Raw genomic sequence first — 17,815 nt, 5'->3', positions numbered from 1 at the left:
TCCCCTTGATTCGACGTCCCATTGAATTCCTCTATTTAAAACAGTGAAGTTCCAAATCAAAGCCCTGTTCCGAACCCGCTCAGCTGCGTTCCCCCTTATGGCGAATCTCCCGTAGTCCCACAACGTGAAAAAGTGAATCTAAAGCCCTTTCTGAACCCGCGCAGCTGTGGCCTTCCATTGTTTCGAATCTCCACAAGTTCCTCGACATGGAAAAGTGAATCTAAAGCCTGTTCTGAACCCGCCCAACTGTGGCCTCCCTCTGCTTCGACTCCCCATAAGTTGCATTACGTGAAAAAGTGAATATAAGGCCTGTTGTGAACCCGCCCAGCTGTAGTCTCCCCCTGTTCTGAATCCCCGTAATATCTGCTCCTTTAAACAGTGAATATAAAGCCTGTTCCGAACCCGCCCAACTGTGGTACCCCCCTTGATTCGAATCCCCGTAAGTCTCCCGCGGCGGTATGGCGGGGACGGGGCGAGGGGTGGTGGATTAAAGGTTGGGCGGTGTTTGTGGGCGTGAGAAACACCTCTGTGGGCGTAAAGTAGCCAAGAATAGTGGCCATGAGGCAGGGTGTGACGGGCGTGGGCGGCCCTATCCTCCTACACCAAGCCCTGCTCCTCCTCCTCCTACTCCTCCTCTGCCCCCATGGAACTCACGCCCGCAAGAAAATCGACGTCTTTGTGGCTGGCTTCTTCCCGGTAAGTACGGTATTTTTCTGGGTAATAATTAATAAGTCAAGGCAATTCGTAACCTCTGTATTAGGCTCCATTACACAACGAGCTCTCTCAAACACAGCTGGATGTACCCAGGTTATAAAAGAACTTCATTACAAGTATACATTGTGAGTATAAGAACAAGTCCGTTAAGTAAACATTTACAGTATATAAAAAGAAAAACGGAATGACTGGTTATAAATTAAGCAAAACTTGCTTTATATAGCACATAAAAGATGCTAAAGAGACGTGCTAGATAGGCCCGACTCTCTCAGTTCCCGACCACTTCCCTTGTGCCTCGCCTCAGTCAGTCAGGTCAGAGGTTACCTGTGCTTTAGTCAGTAAAATGAACCAGTTACCGAAGACTGTATCAATCTCCTTCAAATCCGCGAGACTGTATTCTCCGGACGCAAATCCTACAGTAATAAATCATACCAAGGAGATGCAGTGATTCGAGGCCTATAGACTCAGAGCGCGAACTTCAAGCATTAAAAACTACCTATCCTACAGTGTTATCAGAGTGAAACCTCGAAACAGCGCGAATTCGGAGTTGCAAAGCTCTGATGAAACCTCGAAACAGCGCGAATTCGGAGTTGCAAAGCTCTGATGAAACCTCGAAACAGCTCGAAATTCGGGTCCACAAAGCCATATAAACACTGAGAATTCGCATCTAGCTTCTTCCCTACGATACCCTATTCCTTATTTAATCCGTGCCACCTCTAGACGATTATATTTAGCTTAAGGGAGAGACCTAGACGTTGACTGATTGATTGACCGATTGCATTATAATCTGGCGGCGCAACTGCCAGGGTCATATGCCGCCAGACAGAGACATAGAAGTGAAGAAGGTAATGAAGGTAGGTTGACTGATTAAAATGAAACAAGCGGTGCAGTTACCAGCGGGGGTTTATGAAGATGTTAATGAAGGCTATGTCTAATCCCTGCAGGTAAAGTCTCCTCTGAGCTTAATTAATCGTCTTCAGGTGGGGAGTAAGAAAATAAAGTTCAGATGCTTCACTCTGTTGATGTGGTGAATACAGACGAAAAATCCACGTACAGATGCGTTCGTGAGGCAGAAGGTATCAAGGTCACTATATAGAAAAGGTCCATTACTGTGAACCTCCATTTTCGTGGTATTTTAGGCTACTGTTTCGTGCTGTCCAACTTTCCTTCACTCATCGCTCAGTTCGTAGTTCACGCTTTCGTTTCGTCTTACTGTTTCGTTATGATTCACTCGTCGTTCATTTCGTTATTATTTTATTTCGCATTACACCATCTTCTTTTACGCTGCGTTCGTTTAGTTTTATTTCGTCGTTTAATTTACCTCCTTTCGTTCGTGTCATTTCGTCTGGTATATTCTTTCTTCTTTCGTTCATTTATCATTTCGTGCTGGTATATTCCTCTTCATTTCATATAATTTCGTGCTGGTATATTCTTCCTTTCGTATCATTTCGTATCATTTCGAGCTGGTATATTCATCATTCATTTATTTCGTGTTGGTATATTCATTTTGTTCCTTTCGTAAAATTTCGTGCTGATATATTTTCCTTCATTTCGTGCTGGTATAACGTCCATTTCGTTCATTTTGTGTCATATGGTGCTGGTATAATCCTCATTTCGTTCATTTCGTATAATTTCGTGCTGGTATATTCCTCTCCATTTTGTTCATTTTGCATTCTTAATTTCGTATTATTTCGTGTAGGTCTTTTTTTCTTCGTTCGTTTCGCATTATTTCGTTCGCTTCGTTTCGTGATATACTAGTTGGTGTTGCTTTATTTTCGTTCACTTGCTTCTGTTTCATATATTTTTACTTTTTCGTGTGGCATTATTTCACTTCCCTTCGTTCTTTTCGTCTTTATTCGTTACTCTACCATTTCGTGCTGATTAATTTCTCTTTACTTTTCGTTCAGTTCTTATTTTACTCTTTCGTATTGCTTTATTTGTCTTTGTTTCGTTAATTTCGTAGTTTCGTGATATATTACTGTTTCGTGTTTATTTCGTTCTGTCACTATTTCACACTGCTTTTATCTGACTCTCTCTCTCTCTCTCTCTCTCTCTCTCTCTCTCTCGTGTCGTCTTACTCTCTCTCTCTCGTGTCGTCTTATTTCCCTTCTTCTTCTCCATCTCGTTATTTCGTATTATTATTATCATTATTATTATTATTATTGTTATTACCATTATCATTATTATTATTATTTATTATTATTACTGCTATTATTATTATTATTATTATTAATTATTATTATCATCACATTTTTTTGCGTTGCTTTATTTTCCTTCCGTAATTTCGTCTTTTCATGTTATATATACTAATCATTCGTGTTGTACTTCCTCCATCTTCATTACAATACAGTTTCGTACCTTACTCTTTCGTGTTATCGTGTTTTCCTTCATGTTCTTTCGTAGTTTCGTATATTATTTTTAATATATTTTCGTGTATTATTTCGTGTATTACTGTATTTTCGTGTATTACATATTTTCGTGTTGTATTTCGTGTATTATTCAGTGTATTATTTTCGTGTATCATTTCATGCATTATTTTCGTGCATGATGTCGTGTATTATTTTGGTGTATTATTCGTGTACTATTTTCGTGTATTATTTAGTGTATTATTTCATGCATTGTTTTTGTGTTCCTTCGTGTATTACTTTCGTGTATGTCGTGTATTTTCGTGTATTATTTCGTGCAATATTTTCGTGTATTATTTTTGTATATTCGTGTATTATTTCGTGCATTATTTTCTTGTATTATTTGGTGTATTATTCGTGTACTACTGAGTGTATCATTTCGCGTATTCGTGTCTTATTCAGTGTATTGTGTCTCCCCTACTGCCCCTGTATCATACTTATCCCTTGTACAAACCTCCCCGACCCTGCCTTAGTTATATAATCAAACACCATATACCTCCTGGTGTCAGGAGACACCATCTCAGCTACCCGGGGGAGTAGTGTACCCCCCCTACAATATGTCTACCCCCGATGTATATATGTCCCCCCCCCCCCAATGCATACATGCCCCCACTAAACTTGCTGACCTAGCACGCTTTCCCAGGCCCTGAAGCCTGGGCGAAGGCATTACTGCGTCAGTTCTGAGCAGACAGCCAAGACGGGCAGACTATTTTTGTCAGAGCTCGTAATAAACTCCTTAACTAGCTGTTTGTACACGGAGTTTCTATCACCAAAGTATTGCAAGTTACACCTGTATCGTGTACTATTTCGTGTATTAATGAGTATTAATTTCGTGCATTTCGTTTCATTCGCCTATTGGTCGGTGCATTCATTTCGTATATTATTTTGTGTATTATTTCGTGCATTCGTGTATTCCGTGTATTATTTTCGTGCATTAGTATTATTTTCGTTTTTTAATGTATTTTACTCAATTGTTTCGTGTATTATTTTCGTGTATTATTCAGTGCATTATTTCGTGTATTTCCGTGTATTATTTAGTGTATTTCCGTGTATTATTTCGTGTATTATTTTCGTGTATTATTCACATATAATTTTCGTGTATTGAGTATTATTTTCGTTCATTTTCTTGTATTATTATCGTGTATTAATCAGTGTATTATTCAGTATATTATTTCGTGTATTTTCATGTATCATTTTCGTGTATTATTCTGTATATTTTCGTGCATTATTTCGTGTATTAAATGCATTATTTCGTTTTTTATTTTCGTGGATTATTAGATGTATTATTTTCGTGTATCCTTCTTTCCTTCCATCTTCTTCTGTCTTTCTTTACTTCATTCTTTCCTCGTCCTTCTGCCTACGGGTGACTTTACACTTCAGTCTTTCATTCCTTCATTCTTTCCTCTTCCTTCTGCCTGTGGGTGACTCTACACTGAGTGACAAGCCAAATGGTTTCCTGTACACCAGGAAACCATTTACTACGCTGGGTAGTAACCATATAACCAAATTTTGGCGCCTGGTGGTTTAGTGGGTAATTAAGGTGCTCCAATCGGATTGAGCCGGTGAAGGTTTATATCCAAGGGATGGTTGGGGTTTATTGCTCATGTAATGCCACTCAGGGATGAGTGAGGTTGGTCACTCTCATCTTAAATGTCAGGACCAACTGCCTAGCCCCGGGCTTCTACGCTCCTCATGAGGCAACGTAGGATTGGATGATGGATGGATTATTAGATGTACCGGTATTATTTTCGTGTATTATTAGATATATTATTTTCGTGTATTTCCTGTATATATTATTTTTGTGTATTTTGAGTATTATTTTCGTTAATTATTTTCGTATATTATTTTCGTGTATTCGTGTATTATTATCTTGTATTATTTCCTGTATAATTTTCGTGTATTAGAGTATTATTTTCGTGTAGTATTTCGTGTATTATTTTCGTGTATTATCGTGTGATTTCTTGTATTATTTCGTGTATTATTCAGTGTATTACTTCTTGTACCCTTTCGTATCTTATTTTCGTGTTTTCATGTATGATTTTCGTGCATTATTTTCGTGTTTTACTTCGTGTATTATTTTCGTGTATATTTTTCATGTATTCGTGTATCATTCAATACATTATTTTCGTGTATTCGTGTATCATTTTCGTTTACTTTCGTGTATTATTCAGTGTATTATTTTATGTATTATTTTCGCGTAACATTTTCGTGTATTATTGAGTATTAATTTCGTGTATTATTTTCGTGCATTATTTTATTAGTTTCGTGTATTATTTCGTGTTATTTCATGTTATTTTCGTGAATTATTTCGTGTATTATTCAGTGTGTATTACTGTTACTTTCGTGTATTATTTTACTGCATTCGTGTATTATTTTCGTGTATCATTTCGTGCATTAATTTTCGTGTACAAGTTCGTGTATTATTACATGTGTTATCTTCGTGTATTTCGTGTAATATTCAGTGTATTATTTTGGTGTTATTTTCGTGTATTCGCGTATTATTTTCGTGTAATATTCATTGTATTTCGTATAGTATTGTGTATTATTTCGTGTATTATTGTGTATTATTTCGTATATTGAGTATTAATTTCGTGTATTATTCAGTGTTATTTTCGTGTATTATTTCGTATATAATTTTCGTGCATTCAGCGTATTATTTTCGTGTATTAGTGTATTTTTCCGTGTATTATTTCGTATATTATTTTCGTGTATTCAGCATATTATTTTCGTGTAATATTTCGTGTATTATTTTCGTGTATATTTTTCATGCATTATTTCGTATATTATTTCGTGTATTTTTCAGTGTGTTATTTTCGTGTTCTCATGTATTATTTTCGTGTATTTTTTTGGTGTATTTGTATATTATTTTCGTGTATTCGTTTATTATTTTCGTGTATTAGTGTATTTTTCGTGTATTATTTCGTATATTATTCAGTGTATTATTTTCGTCTATGAATATTTTTTCGTGTTTTCAGCGTATTAGTTTCGTGTATTCGTGTATTTTTTGTGTATTATTTTATATATTATTTTCGTGTATTATTCAGTGTATTATATTCATGTATTACTTTCGTGTACCATTTTCGTGTATTATTTCGTGTATTTCGTGTATAACTTTCGTGTATTATTATCGTGTATTCGTGCCTTTTCCTCACCTTGCTCATTTCTCTTTTCGTGATGCCTTACTACCTTTAAACTCCCTAATTTGCCACAATCCATCTTTCATTTCACTTCATATTTCTACTACTGTTTCATTTAATTTCGTTCACTAAACAGTTTTTGTCATTTTACTCAACTGGCCATGTGGAGAGGATGGAGAGTGAGAGACTGACGAGGAGAGGGTATGTGAGTGAGGTGGAGGAGGGGAGAGGGAGGCCAAGGATGAGATGGAGGGATGGAGTGGAGAGGTATATATGAGAGAGGGGTGTGTGAACTGGAAGCAGGGCAGCGAAATGGCGGGGGACTGAGCGACATGGAGGCGATTTGTTTGTGGCCACCCCTAACGGGATTAAGGCGTCTGACGATAAACAGATTGATAGTTTTTTCTTCGTTCATTTCGTTCTTTTTTTAAATATTTCGTACATGCTGTTTCATTTCTCTTTATTCATCGTTCACTTCGTTTTTTAATATTTCGTAGATACTGCCTATTTTCCCTCCAGTTTTCGTTCATTTCGTGTGTTTAGTATTTCGTGGACACTGCTTTATTCATCGTTCATTTCGTTGTTTTTTTTAGTATTTCGTAAACGGCTTAATTTTCCTCTGTTCATCGTTCACTTCGTTCTTTCTTTAACATTTCGTAGACACGGGTATATTTTCCTCCATTTTCGTTCATTTCGTTCATACTTCGTTTTATTCTCTGTTCATCGTTCATTCTCCTCTTTATTATTTCGTTGATCCTGCTTTATTTCCCTCCTGTTTTCGTTCATTTCGTGTTTTTAGTATTTCGCAGACACGGCATTATTTTCCTCAATTTATCGCTCACTTCGTTTTTCTTAATATTTCGTCGATACTGCTTTATTTCCATCCATACTTCGTTCTTCTTCGGTTTTCAAAATTCTTAGTTACTTTCATTTTCCTTCGTCTCTGCTCCATTTTGTCTATCTATCGATCTATCTATTGCCAGACGCCTTAATCCCGCACGGGGTGGCCACAAACAAATAGCCTCCACGTCGCCCTGTCCCCTGCCATTTCACTGCCCTGCTCCCAGCTCACACCCCCCTCTCTCATATACCTCTCCACCCCATCCCTCCATCTCATCCTCGGCCTCCCCCATTTGTGCTACGGTATATGTAGGGTAGTCTGCTTCCCTTTCCCTCAATTCTTCGTCATTTCATATTGTTTCACTATTTTGCACTTTCATATTTCTTCATTCATTTAATTCGCCATTTCCTTTTACTTTCGTTCATCTATTTCGTTCAATTTTTTACTGATCGTTCAACTTTCTCCTTTCGCCCCTATTTTATTATTATTATTATTATTATCATTATTATTATTATTATTTTTTTTTTCATATTTGTTAGCCCCTCTTTCATCTCGTACAATACTCTTTTATTTTGAACTTCGTCATTTTCCATTTTCCTTCACTCGCTGTTTATATCGTTCTATTTTAGACTCAGTTCATTTCGTGTGTGTGTGTGTGTGTGTGTGTGTGTGTGTGTGTGTCATTTACTTTCTCAGTCATTCACCTCTCTCTCTCTCTCTCTCACTAGTTCATTTCGTGTGTGTGTGTGTGTGTGTGTGTGTGTCATTTACTTTCTCAGTCATTCACCCCCCCTTCTCTCTCTGTCTCTCTCTCTCTCCCTCCCTCCCTCCCTCTCTCTCTCTCTCTCTCTCTCTCTCTCTCTCTCTCTCTCTCTGTCTCTATTACTGGTTCGTTCCTTGAAACTGTCCTGTCGTTCAATCATGGTATATGGAAATCTTGTGCATACTGACTTTAAATATCTAAGAAATATGCCTGAATAGATACACAGACAGACAGACAAATACAGATGGGCAGACAAATAGATAGATAAATAGACAGACAGACAGACAGATGGATAGATAGATGGATTTTTTTTTTTTTTTTTCATACAGTAAATGCCCCGTCACTGAGGAACCTTGTCGCTGAAGGCCAAACAGGAAGGGTATATGAGAGCAAAGGGATACACTGAAGCATACATGGGGCAAAACTGCTGATCATATTGACTCCCATTACAAAATGAAAGACGGGAAGGAGTAGATGAGAGTGAGTGGTGAGGGGAGATGAATGGGGGAGGGGAGAGATGATAAGGTGAGGGGAGGTAAGGTGAACGGTGGAAGAGGGGAGGAAGAAACACGATACCTCACTGGGAGAGGAAGGGAAATGAGTGACCGGATACAATATAGATATTAGAAAGGAGTTTGTGTTGAAACATTACCCGGGTGACTAGAAGAGAGTGACGATGAAGAGGTGGTGGATAGAATTAGAGTTGGCTGTGTTGGGTTAGGCTAGGACTGGATTGGGTGGATTAGATGTGGCTAGATTTTCACTTAGTTAGGATTGGTTTGGCTTGGTTTTATGGGGACTAAGAATAGGTTACGTTTGGCTAGGTTAGGTTTGATTTACGACTGGTTAACATAGGTATATTTTGGTTAAGTTCAAGTTTGGCTTCGAGACTCCGAAACGCTTCACTTCCATACCTCCTTCCTGTATCTTCCTCTGTTGATTTTCGTCCACATAATTTAATCCTTCTCTGTGGTCAGCTCATTCTTAACTCTCCACTCCCCTTCCCTCAGCTGGCTTTATGTGGCAGGAGTCCTCAATAATCTTACAGGGACACACGTAACTTCCCAAGTCTGACGAATACACAGCGGAAGACTCGAAGCATCTGAAACACGCACGATGAAGGATGGGGGTTTTCACTGTATTTCGCCAATTATAAATATTCTTTGGACGCGATTGGGAAGACAGTTGTTCCTTTGATGACATTATTATTATTATTATTTTTATTATTATTATAGTAATATGACATTTTTCTCCGTTAGATAAAATTCAACTTTGTTTTCATAATACCTGTCTTATTTTGCGTTACAGTGTGAAATATTCTTCCTCCCAATTGTGAGGCTGTGAAAAAAATAATAATAATAATAATAGTAAAAACTGAAATTATCTCGCAAAGTGTTAGCAGTAGTGGTGGTGGTGGTGGCAGTAGTAGTAGTAGTAGTGGTAGTAGTAGTAGTAGCAGTACTAATAATCTCGCAATATCTATCTATCTATTGCCAGACGCCATAATCCGGTATGGGGTGGCCATTTGACTCTGAGTTATTTGTTTTACAGGGAGGGGCACTAACCCTCCACCAACCCACTTGACACGTAGGGAGCACGTATGGTTTGGTTATATGGTTACCACCCAGCGTTGTAAATGGTTTCCTGGCTTACAGGAAACCATTTGGCTTGTCACTCAATGTAAAGCCACCTGTAACGGAAAGAAAAGCAATATGAAGTGACAGGAAAGATGGGAGAAATAGGAAGAGAGGAGGACAGGCACAGAAAAAGAATGATAAAGGTGAAGGAAGAAGTAGGCAGCACTACATCAAGTGAGTGGATGATGGTCGCCACCACCTACCACTTACCATAATAACTGTGAAGCAGAATTATTATAACAGCGAGAGGTAAAGCTGAAATAATCTCAAATTTTACTAACAGTGAAAGTGACAATCTAAGTGACAATGAGCTATCGTCACTACCAGTAATGGCTGTGAAAATGTGGAATAGTGTGTATAATAAGAGTGAAGTTCAGCCTCTCATATACCACCACTACTACTACTACTACTACTTTTACTACTACTACTACTTTTACTACTACTACTACTACTACAATTACTACTACTACTCCTACTACTACTATTACCACTACTACTTTTACTACTACTACTTTTACTACTACTACTATTACTACTACAATTACTATTACTACCCCTACTACTACTACTATTACTACTGCAACTACCTTTTTTCCCCAAAACATCACCTCCATCCACTGGGGAATTATAATGTGAAGATCTGCACCAACCTTGCTAATACAGTTCACCATTTGGAGTTGTAATGTGAAGGTTAACACTAACCCTCATATTACAATCCGTTGGCCCCAAGCACGCCAACGGCTGTGCTGACCAACCATCTACTATTACTATTATTGCTTTATTTTATATTTATTGATATTACAGCATAAATAAAGACATTAAACTATTGGAGTCGCTGGTCTATGCGACTCTCGACCACTGTAGCTTCGTAATCCATACCCGCCAGAGAGACAGGCCTGAGGGCTGATGATCTTGTGCCCCTGAGGCATAGCAGAGCAGACCTCACGAGGGAGAATGACAGTCGACATCTCATCCAGGCCATAACAGAACTCTGCGGTTGACGCTTCTTCTCAGAAAGAACCTCTGCCAGTCTCGAGTAGAATCTCACCGCCTCTGGACCCATCCCACCTGATGCTGTGAACACAAGGGGAGTGAATCGACCGTGCTCCACATATTGGATCCTTCCTTGATAGTTTCTGTTCTTTTCCTTGTTCATTCCTCTTGCGTACAGCCTCGCAACACAGTTCACGATGACATGCTGCCATAGGATCATATATCCTGATGTCCAAGAACGCCCTCTGCCCACGTGTCCAGAAACCTGCAGCACTGATATCCACTCTTGCATCATTTGATGTGATTGCTGTTCTGTAGGTGAAGTGCTCGCCGTCCAGGGGTAGCAGAGCTGGCTCAATCGTGACATCATGGCATATTTCCTGCAACATTTTGGCAGTGAGGTCGCGTACTTCATCGTGTCGGATGCAACCAAAGCCTCCCTTCTTGCATACCATTGCCTGGTTTGCATCAAAGGCAGTGCCACAGGCACAGTGTTGAGGTAGGTTCTCTATTGGCCACCCATATCTCAAGGCTATGGCGTCAATAAATTCGTGTTTGTTGAAGTGGAAGCCTTTTGCCTTGAGAGGCAGGGTTGTCAGCCAGTTCGATGCCCCAACCTCCTGTGCAATTTCAGCTCTTCTGCACTGGTCCGGTGTTCGATGTTCGATTATGTGATGCAGTTGGTCTTTTTGTCTTGCTTCACGCTCCTTGCTTATCTGTGTCTTTATGTCTTTCTGCCTTTGGTGGTCGATTTCACTCGTCTCAACCTGGGCGCAGATCTTCTGTGACAAGGATTCGGTGAGCCTGAGTGAATTTCTGTGTTCATAGCTTGCCACGGCTACTGGATTTATAATGCCAAGGCCTCCCATCCTGGGTGGTAGTGCTAGAAGGTCCCTCTCTTCTGGTGTGGGGATGTGTCCATTGGTTAGAGATGGGAGGAATGAATCCCTGATTGCATCCTCCAGTGGTTGTAGCAGCAACTCGATGTCTGGTATGGTTCTCATCACGAAGGTCCACTTGTGCTTTACACCATAGGTAAATGTACTGTATGCTGCATGGGGTTCTGTTTTTACGTGGCTGGATAGTGTATGAATTTCTTCTACCCATGTCTTTACCTTGTCACTCACATATTGGTCTTTGAATTCCTAGTACAATTACTACTACTGCTACCCTACTACTACAACAACTACTACTACTACAACAACTACTACTACTATTACTACCACTACTACTATTACAACTACTACTATTACTGCTACTATCATTACTGCTACCACTACTACTACTACTACAACTCCTCCTCCTACTACTACTACTGCTACTACTACAACTACTTAACACTGCTCAGTGCACTTTCACGAGTCTCTCTCAGTCCAGCCAAGACACTTTTGCCTCCGCCTGAGAAGCTGAACCAAGGTATTATATTCACCCGTGTCTGTTTGATGCTTCTCTGTGTAAAATATATATCATTTTTTTTCTTTTTTCGAATTTCAATCAAATGCGTGCAGGTAGGCGGTGAGTCAAGGAAGAAGTGCTTAGATAGTGAGGTAGACCCGGATGCAAAAATAAATCATAGGCTTTAGTGGGTTTGGTGGTGGTATGCAGTCTCTGAAACTCGATACCAGGGTAGAAAAAGACAGTAGAATTAACTTTGTGAGTCGCCTGGTAAGACAGAGGAACTGAAACACACATCTTATTAACGCTGGCGGAGGTATGGGCTCTCTGAGACTGTGAAGCATGGCAGACTAAGGCCGTAGAGTTAACTGACCATGTGAGACTGTAAAAGCATTCGTCTAACAGGAAAGAGGAAAGACCAATGAGAAATACCTTTGTTTGGAGTTGGTGGAGGTAATTTCTCTCTGTATACAATATTATTATTATTATTATTATTATTATTATTATTATTTATATTTTGACTTATTATTATTATTATTATTATTATTATTATTATTATTATTATCATCATCATCATCATCGTCTGTACCATCCCTCCTCTTCCTCACACAGGTAAAGTATGGTCCAGAGAGCATGGGAAAAAATGTAAATGCATGATAATGAGAAAACCAACGAACAGCATTTACAGTAATAGAGGTCAAGCTAATTAACTTGCTAATGAAGCGGGATTATTATTATTATTATTATTATTATTATTATTATTTATTATCTATGATGATGATGATGATGATTATTATTATTAAACTTCCTGTTCAACTTAGGAACACCCTTGACAGTGAGGAGCTTAATGAAGTCTACCGCATCTCTCTCTCTCTCTCTCTCTCTCTCTCTCTCTCTCTCGTTATCCAAGTGTTTATTCAATGCCATAGTTTGGGTCAGCAGCATAACAACAGGATACTAGGGTGTCATGTGGAAAATAAATCGCTGAGGAAAAGCTGTTGAGAAATTACCGAAAGAAATCACAATACAGCTGTGTCATTTAATGATAGTAGAATTCCGTAATGCCTTTGTCTCAGCGATTTATTCAGGACATTGTGCCTCATTATCTATCTATCTATCTTTCTATCTATTGCCAGACGCCTTAATCCCGTAAGGGGTGGCCAAAAACAAATCGCCTCCATGTCGCCCTGTCCCCCGCCATTTCACTGCCCTGCTCCCAGCTCAATCCCCCCCCCCCTCATATACCTCTCCACTCCATCCCTCCATCTCATCCTCGGCCTCTCCCTCCCTCTCCCCCTCAATATCTTGCTGAATGTTATTAATAAGAACTGTGTAAATATTAAAACAATACCAAGACCTGAATTCTCGATGGTTAAGGAAGCTTCCTAACTCCTTTTCCTATGCGATTTATTTTGTCTTACACCTTACTTCCCTCTTCTGCTTACGTAAAGCCTTCCAATACCACCATATTATGCATAAGATTCGTACAGAAGGATATTAACCAGCCATATCCAAAAATAAATCGGTAAGGAAGGGGTGTTAAGGAGCTTCTTTAACCTAACGAGAATACAAATCCAAGACCATGCAACAGAAGGTTAAAAATAAGCCAAATAAGTTGCTAAAAAGGATGTGTTAGGGGACCTCTCATGCCATCTGTAATAAGGGCCAAAGTCGTCTGATTTCCAATAGTTGTGAGTAATACGTATCGCATTCTCCTTAACGACTCACTCTGCTTATTAAACCTCATTATTTTCTCATTTGTTACTGATGCAAACTTTGTGAAAAAATCAATATATATGGGAAGTAATTTTGAGATTTCCGGAAAGAAAAAGATTGAGACCTGAGATCTATTTCTGTGCTGTCCTCCGTCTCCATACAAGAAACTGCTATGGTGTGTACGAGAATAAGTCGCTATGGAAAGTGTGTTGCGAAATTCTAAAGCCATTTAAGGGGTAAGTGGGAAAATAAATCGCTAAGGAAATGTGTTGCGAAATTCTAAAGCCCCTGAAGATGCAAGTTTGAGAATAAATCAATAAGGAGGTGTGTTGCGAAATTTCTAAAGCAACCTATCATCTATCTATCTATTGCCAGACGCCTTAATCCCGTTATGGGTGGCCACAAACAAATCGTCTCCATGTCACCGTCCCCCGCCATTTCACTTCCCTGCTCCCAGCTCACACCCCCCTCTCTCATATACCTCTCCACTCCATCCCTCCATCTCATCCTTGGCCTCCCCCTCCCTCTCCCCCCTCCACGTCACTCACATACACTCTCCTCGTCAGTCTCTCACACTCCATCCTCTCCACATGTAATCAGGAGAATAAATCACTTAAGAAACACTGCTGCGAACTCACCAAAGCCACTAATTATACAAGGTTTGAGAGAATTAATCGCTGAGGAAAGTGTGTTGTGGAATTACCAAAGCCACTTAATATACAAAGTGTAATTAGGAGAATAATTCGCTAAGGAAAGTGTGTTGCGAACTCTACCATGCTATACTAAAAATCAAAGTGGAAATGAAATACTGATAATCAAAGTGGAAATGAAATACTGAAAATCAAAGTGGAAATGAAATAATATCAAAGTGGAAATGAAGTACTGAAAATCAAAGTGGAAATGAAATACTGAAAATCAAAGTGGAAATGAAATACTGATAATCAAAGTGGAAATGAAATACTATAATCAAAGTGGAAATGAGTGGAAATGAAAAATGAAAGTGGAAATGAAATACTGAAAATCAAAGTGGAAATGAAATACTAAATATCAAAGTGGAAATGAAATACTAAAAATCAATGTAGAAATGAAAGATCAAAGTGGAAATGAAATACTAAATATCAAAGTGGAAATGAAATACTAAATATCAAAGTGGAAATGAAATACTAAATATCAAAGTGGAAATGAAATACTAAAAATCAAAGTGGAAATGAAAAATCAAAGTGGAAATGAAAAATCAAAGTGGAAATGAAACACTAAAAATCAATGTAGAAATGAAAGATCAAAGTGGAAATGAAAATGAAACACTAAAAATCAAAGTGGAAATGAAATACTAAGAATCAAAGTGGAAATGAGTGGAAATTAAAAATAAAAATGGAAATGAAATACTAAGAATCAAAGTGGAAATGAGTGGAAATGAAAAATCAAAGTGGAAATGAAAAATCAAAGTGGAAATGAAAAATCAAAGTGGAAATGAAATACAAAAAATCAAAGTGGAAATGAGTGGAAATGAAAAATCAAAGTGGAAATGAAATACTGAAAATCAAGGTGGAAATGAGTGGGAATGTGGAAATGCAATGCTAAAAATCAAAGTGGAAATGAGTGGAAATGAAAGCGGAAATGCAATACCTTCTCTAGTAACAGTAGTGAAGATGAGGTACTTAATATAGTGAAACTGTGAAATGCCAGAAGTTTCCCGGTCAAAGTGAGGCAAAAGTAATCCCTGAAACAGTAATGGTGAAACAGTATTAATGGTGAAACAGTATAAATGGTGAAACAGTAATGGTGAAACAGTATTAATGGTGAAACAGTAATGGTGAAACAGTATTAATGGTGAAACAGTATTAATGGTGAAACAGTAATGGTGAAACAGTACTAATGGTGAAACAGTACTAATGGTGAAACAGTCTTAATGGTGAAACAGTAATGGTGAAACAGTATTAATGGTGAAACAGTATTAATGGTGAAACAGTATTAATGGTGAAACAGTATTAATGGTGAAACAGTATTAATGGTGAAACAGTAATGGTGAAACAGTAATGGTGAAACAGTATTAATGGTGAAACAGTAATGGTGAAACAGTAATGGTGAAACAGTAGTAATGGTGAAACAGTATAAATGGTGAAACAGTAATGGTGAAACAGTATTAATGGTGAAACAGTAATGGTGAAACAGTATTAATGGTGAAACAGTAATGGTGAAACGGTATTAATGGTGAAACAGTACTAATGGTGAAACGGTATTAATGGTGAAACAGTACTAATGGTGAAACAGTACTAATGGTGAAACAGTAATGGTGAAACGGTATTAATGGTGAAACAGTATTAATGGTGAAACAGTAATGGTGAAACGGTATTAATGGTGAAACAGTACTAATGGTGAAACAGTACTAATGGTGAAACAGTAATGGTGAAACGGTATTAATGGTGAAACAGTACTAATGGTGAAACAGTATTAATGGTGAAACAGTAATGGTGAAACAGTAATGGTGAAACAGTAATGGTGAAACAGTAATGGTGAAACAGTAATGGTGAAACAGTATTAACGGTGAAACTGAACTAATCTCCCAAGTAGCTATAGTGCAACAGAAACTTGTTCATTTATAGTGAAAGTCTATCTATCTATCTACTGCCAGACGCCTTAATCCCGTAAAGGGTGGCCACAAACAAATCGCCTCCATGTCGCCCTGTCCCCCGCCATTTCACCGCCCTGCTCCCAGTCACACACCCCTCTCTCATATACCTCTCCACTCCACCCCTCCACCTCATCCTCAGCCTCCCCTTCCTCCACCAGTGAAAAATCTCCAGTGGCAGTGAGAAAGACAAAAAACCTCAGTGTAAATATTTAATCTACAGTAATATTAGTGAAGCTGTGAAATATTCCTGACATTTGTAGTGAAACGGTAAAAAAATAACTCGACAGAAACAGTACTGAAACAGCGGAATAATATCTGACAGCAGTATTAGTGACATTGTTAAATACTCTTTGTAATACACCAGTCCTGTATGAGACAGCCCTAGCATGTATTCAATATGGATGGTGGGTGTTAGTGCCGAAGTGGTGACATGTGGAGGACTACTGGGACTTGGGAATAGCCCCTGAAACTTTTTGCCCAGAGTCGGACACGTAAAAAAAAATGAATAAATAAATAACGTCTATTAAAAGAAGAAGAAAAAAAGATGACATTAGTAGTGAGATGGTGAAATAATCTCTCACAGAAATATTACTCTCACAGAAATAGTAGTGAGAGTTATAAATCTCTATCACAGTAGCAGTGTAACGGTGAAATAAGCTTTAGAAATAACAGTGAAACCAAAAAACATGGGATTAAAACAGAGATAGTAATTGCAGTAGTGAAGCCAAAGACATCTCGTCAAAACAGAGATAGAAATAGTAGAAGTGAAACCAAAACCAGAGATAGTATATAATAGTAGTAGTGAAACCAAAGACATCTCCATCAAAACAGGGATAGAAATAGTAGTAGTGGAACCAAAACCATCTCTATATAGAACGGGAAAACTCACATAATTTCTGATAGCAATATTAGTGACACGGAATATTACTCTCTAGGATATTAGTAGTGAAGCAGTGAAACCCTCTCTAACAGTAGTAACAGGGAAACAGAAATATTCCCGGTGAAACTAGTAGTGAAACTGAATCTCTCTCTTATCAGTATTAGTAAAACAGTGAGTCTTCTTATTGATATTATTAGTGAAAAGGTGAAATATAATGATAGGAATATTAGTAAACTATTTCTATTGAGAGAATTAGGAGAACACACTGAGGTGGTTTGGACATGTGGAGAGAATGGAGAATGAAAGACTGACTAAGAGGGTGTATGTAGGTGAGGTGGAGGGAGGGAGAGGGAGGAGAAGACCGAGGATGAGGTGGAGGGATGGAGTGGAGAGGTATACGAGGGAGGGGGGAGTGTGCTGGGGGGAGGGCAGTCAAATGGTGGGTGACAGAGCAACTTGGAGGCGTTTTGTCTGCGGCCACCCTTTGCGGGATTACGGCGTCGGGCTATAGATAGATAGATAAATAGATTTTTATTGATATTACTAGTGACACGGTGAAATACTCTGATAGCAATATTAGTAAAACTGTGATAAATACTCGGTGACTGTCGTAGTGAAAGGGTGAAACAATATCTGATTGTAGTATTAGTGTAGAAGTGACTGTGTAATATCTCAACGAAAATCTATCTATCTATCTATCTA

The 17,815-nt window shown here is 38.5% G+C and overlaps 1 protein-coding gene across 1 annotated transcript in view; it reads left to right on the top strand.

Moving 5' to 3' along the window:
* Window positions 1-523: 523 nt before the first annotated feature.
* Window positions 524-17,815, top strand: part of GABA-B-R2 (gamma-aminobutyric acid type B receptor subunit 2) — a 506,646-nt gene continuing 489,354 nt past the window's right edge. The window contains exon 1 of the mRNA XM_080266192.1: window positions 524-696. Coding sequence (XP_080122318.1) covers window positions 559-696 — 138 coding nt within the window. The 5' untranslated portion in view covers window positions 524-558. The remainder of the gene's footprint in view (window positions 697-17,815) is intronic.

This window comes from Coenobita brevimanus, chromosome 2, assembly GCF_032717465.1.
Source record: "Coenobita brevimanus isolate Jiangsu-jjx chromosome 2, ASM3271746v2, whole genome shotgun sequence".
NCBI lineage: Eukaryota > Metazoa > Arthropoda > Malacostraca > Decapoda > Coenobitidae > Coenobita > Coenobita brevimanus.
Note: the sequence above shows the minus strand (reverse complement) of the source record. Positions and strands in the feature narration are given on the sequence as shown.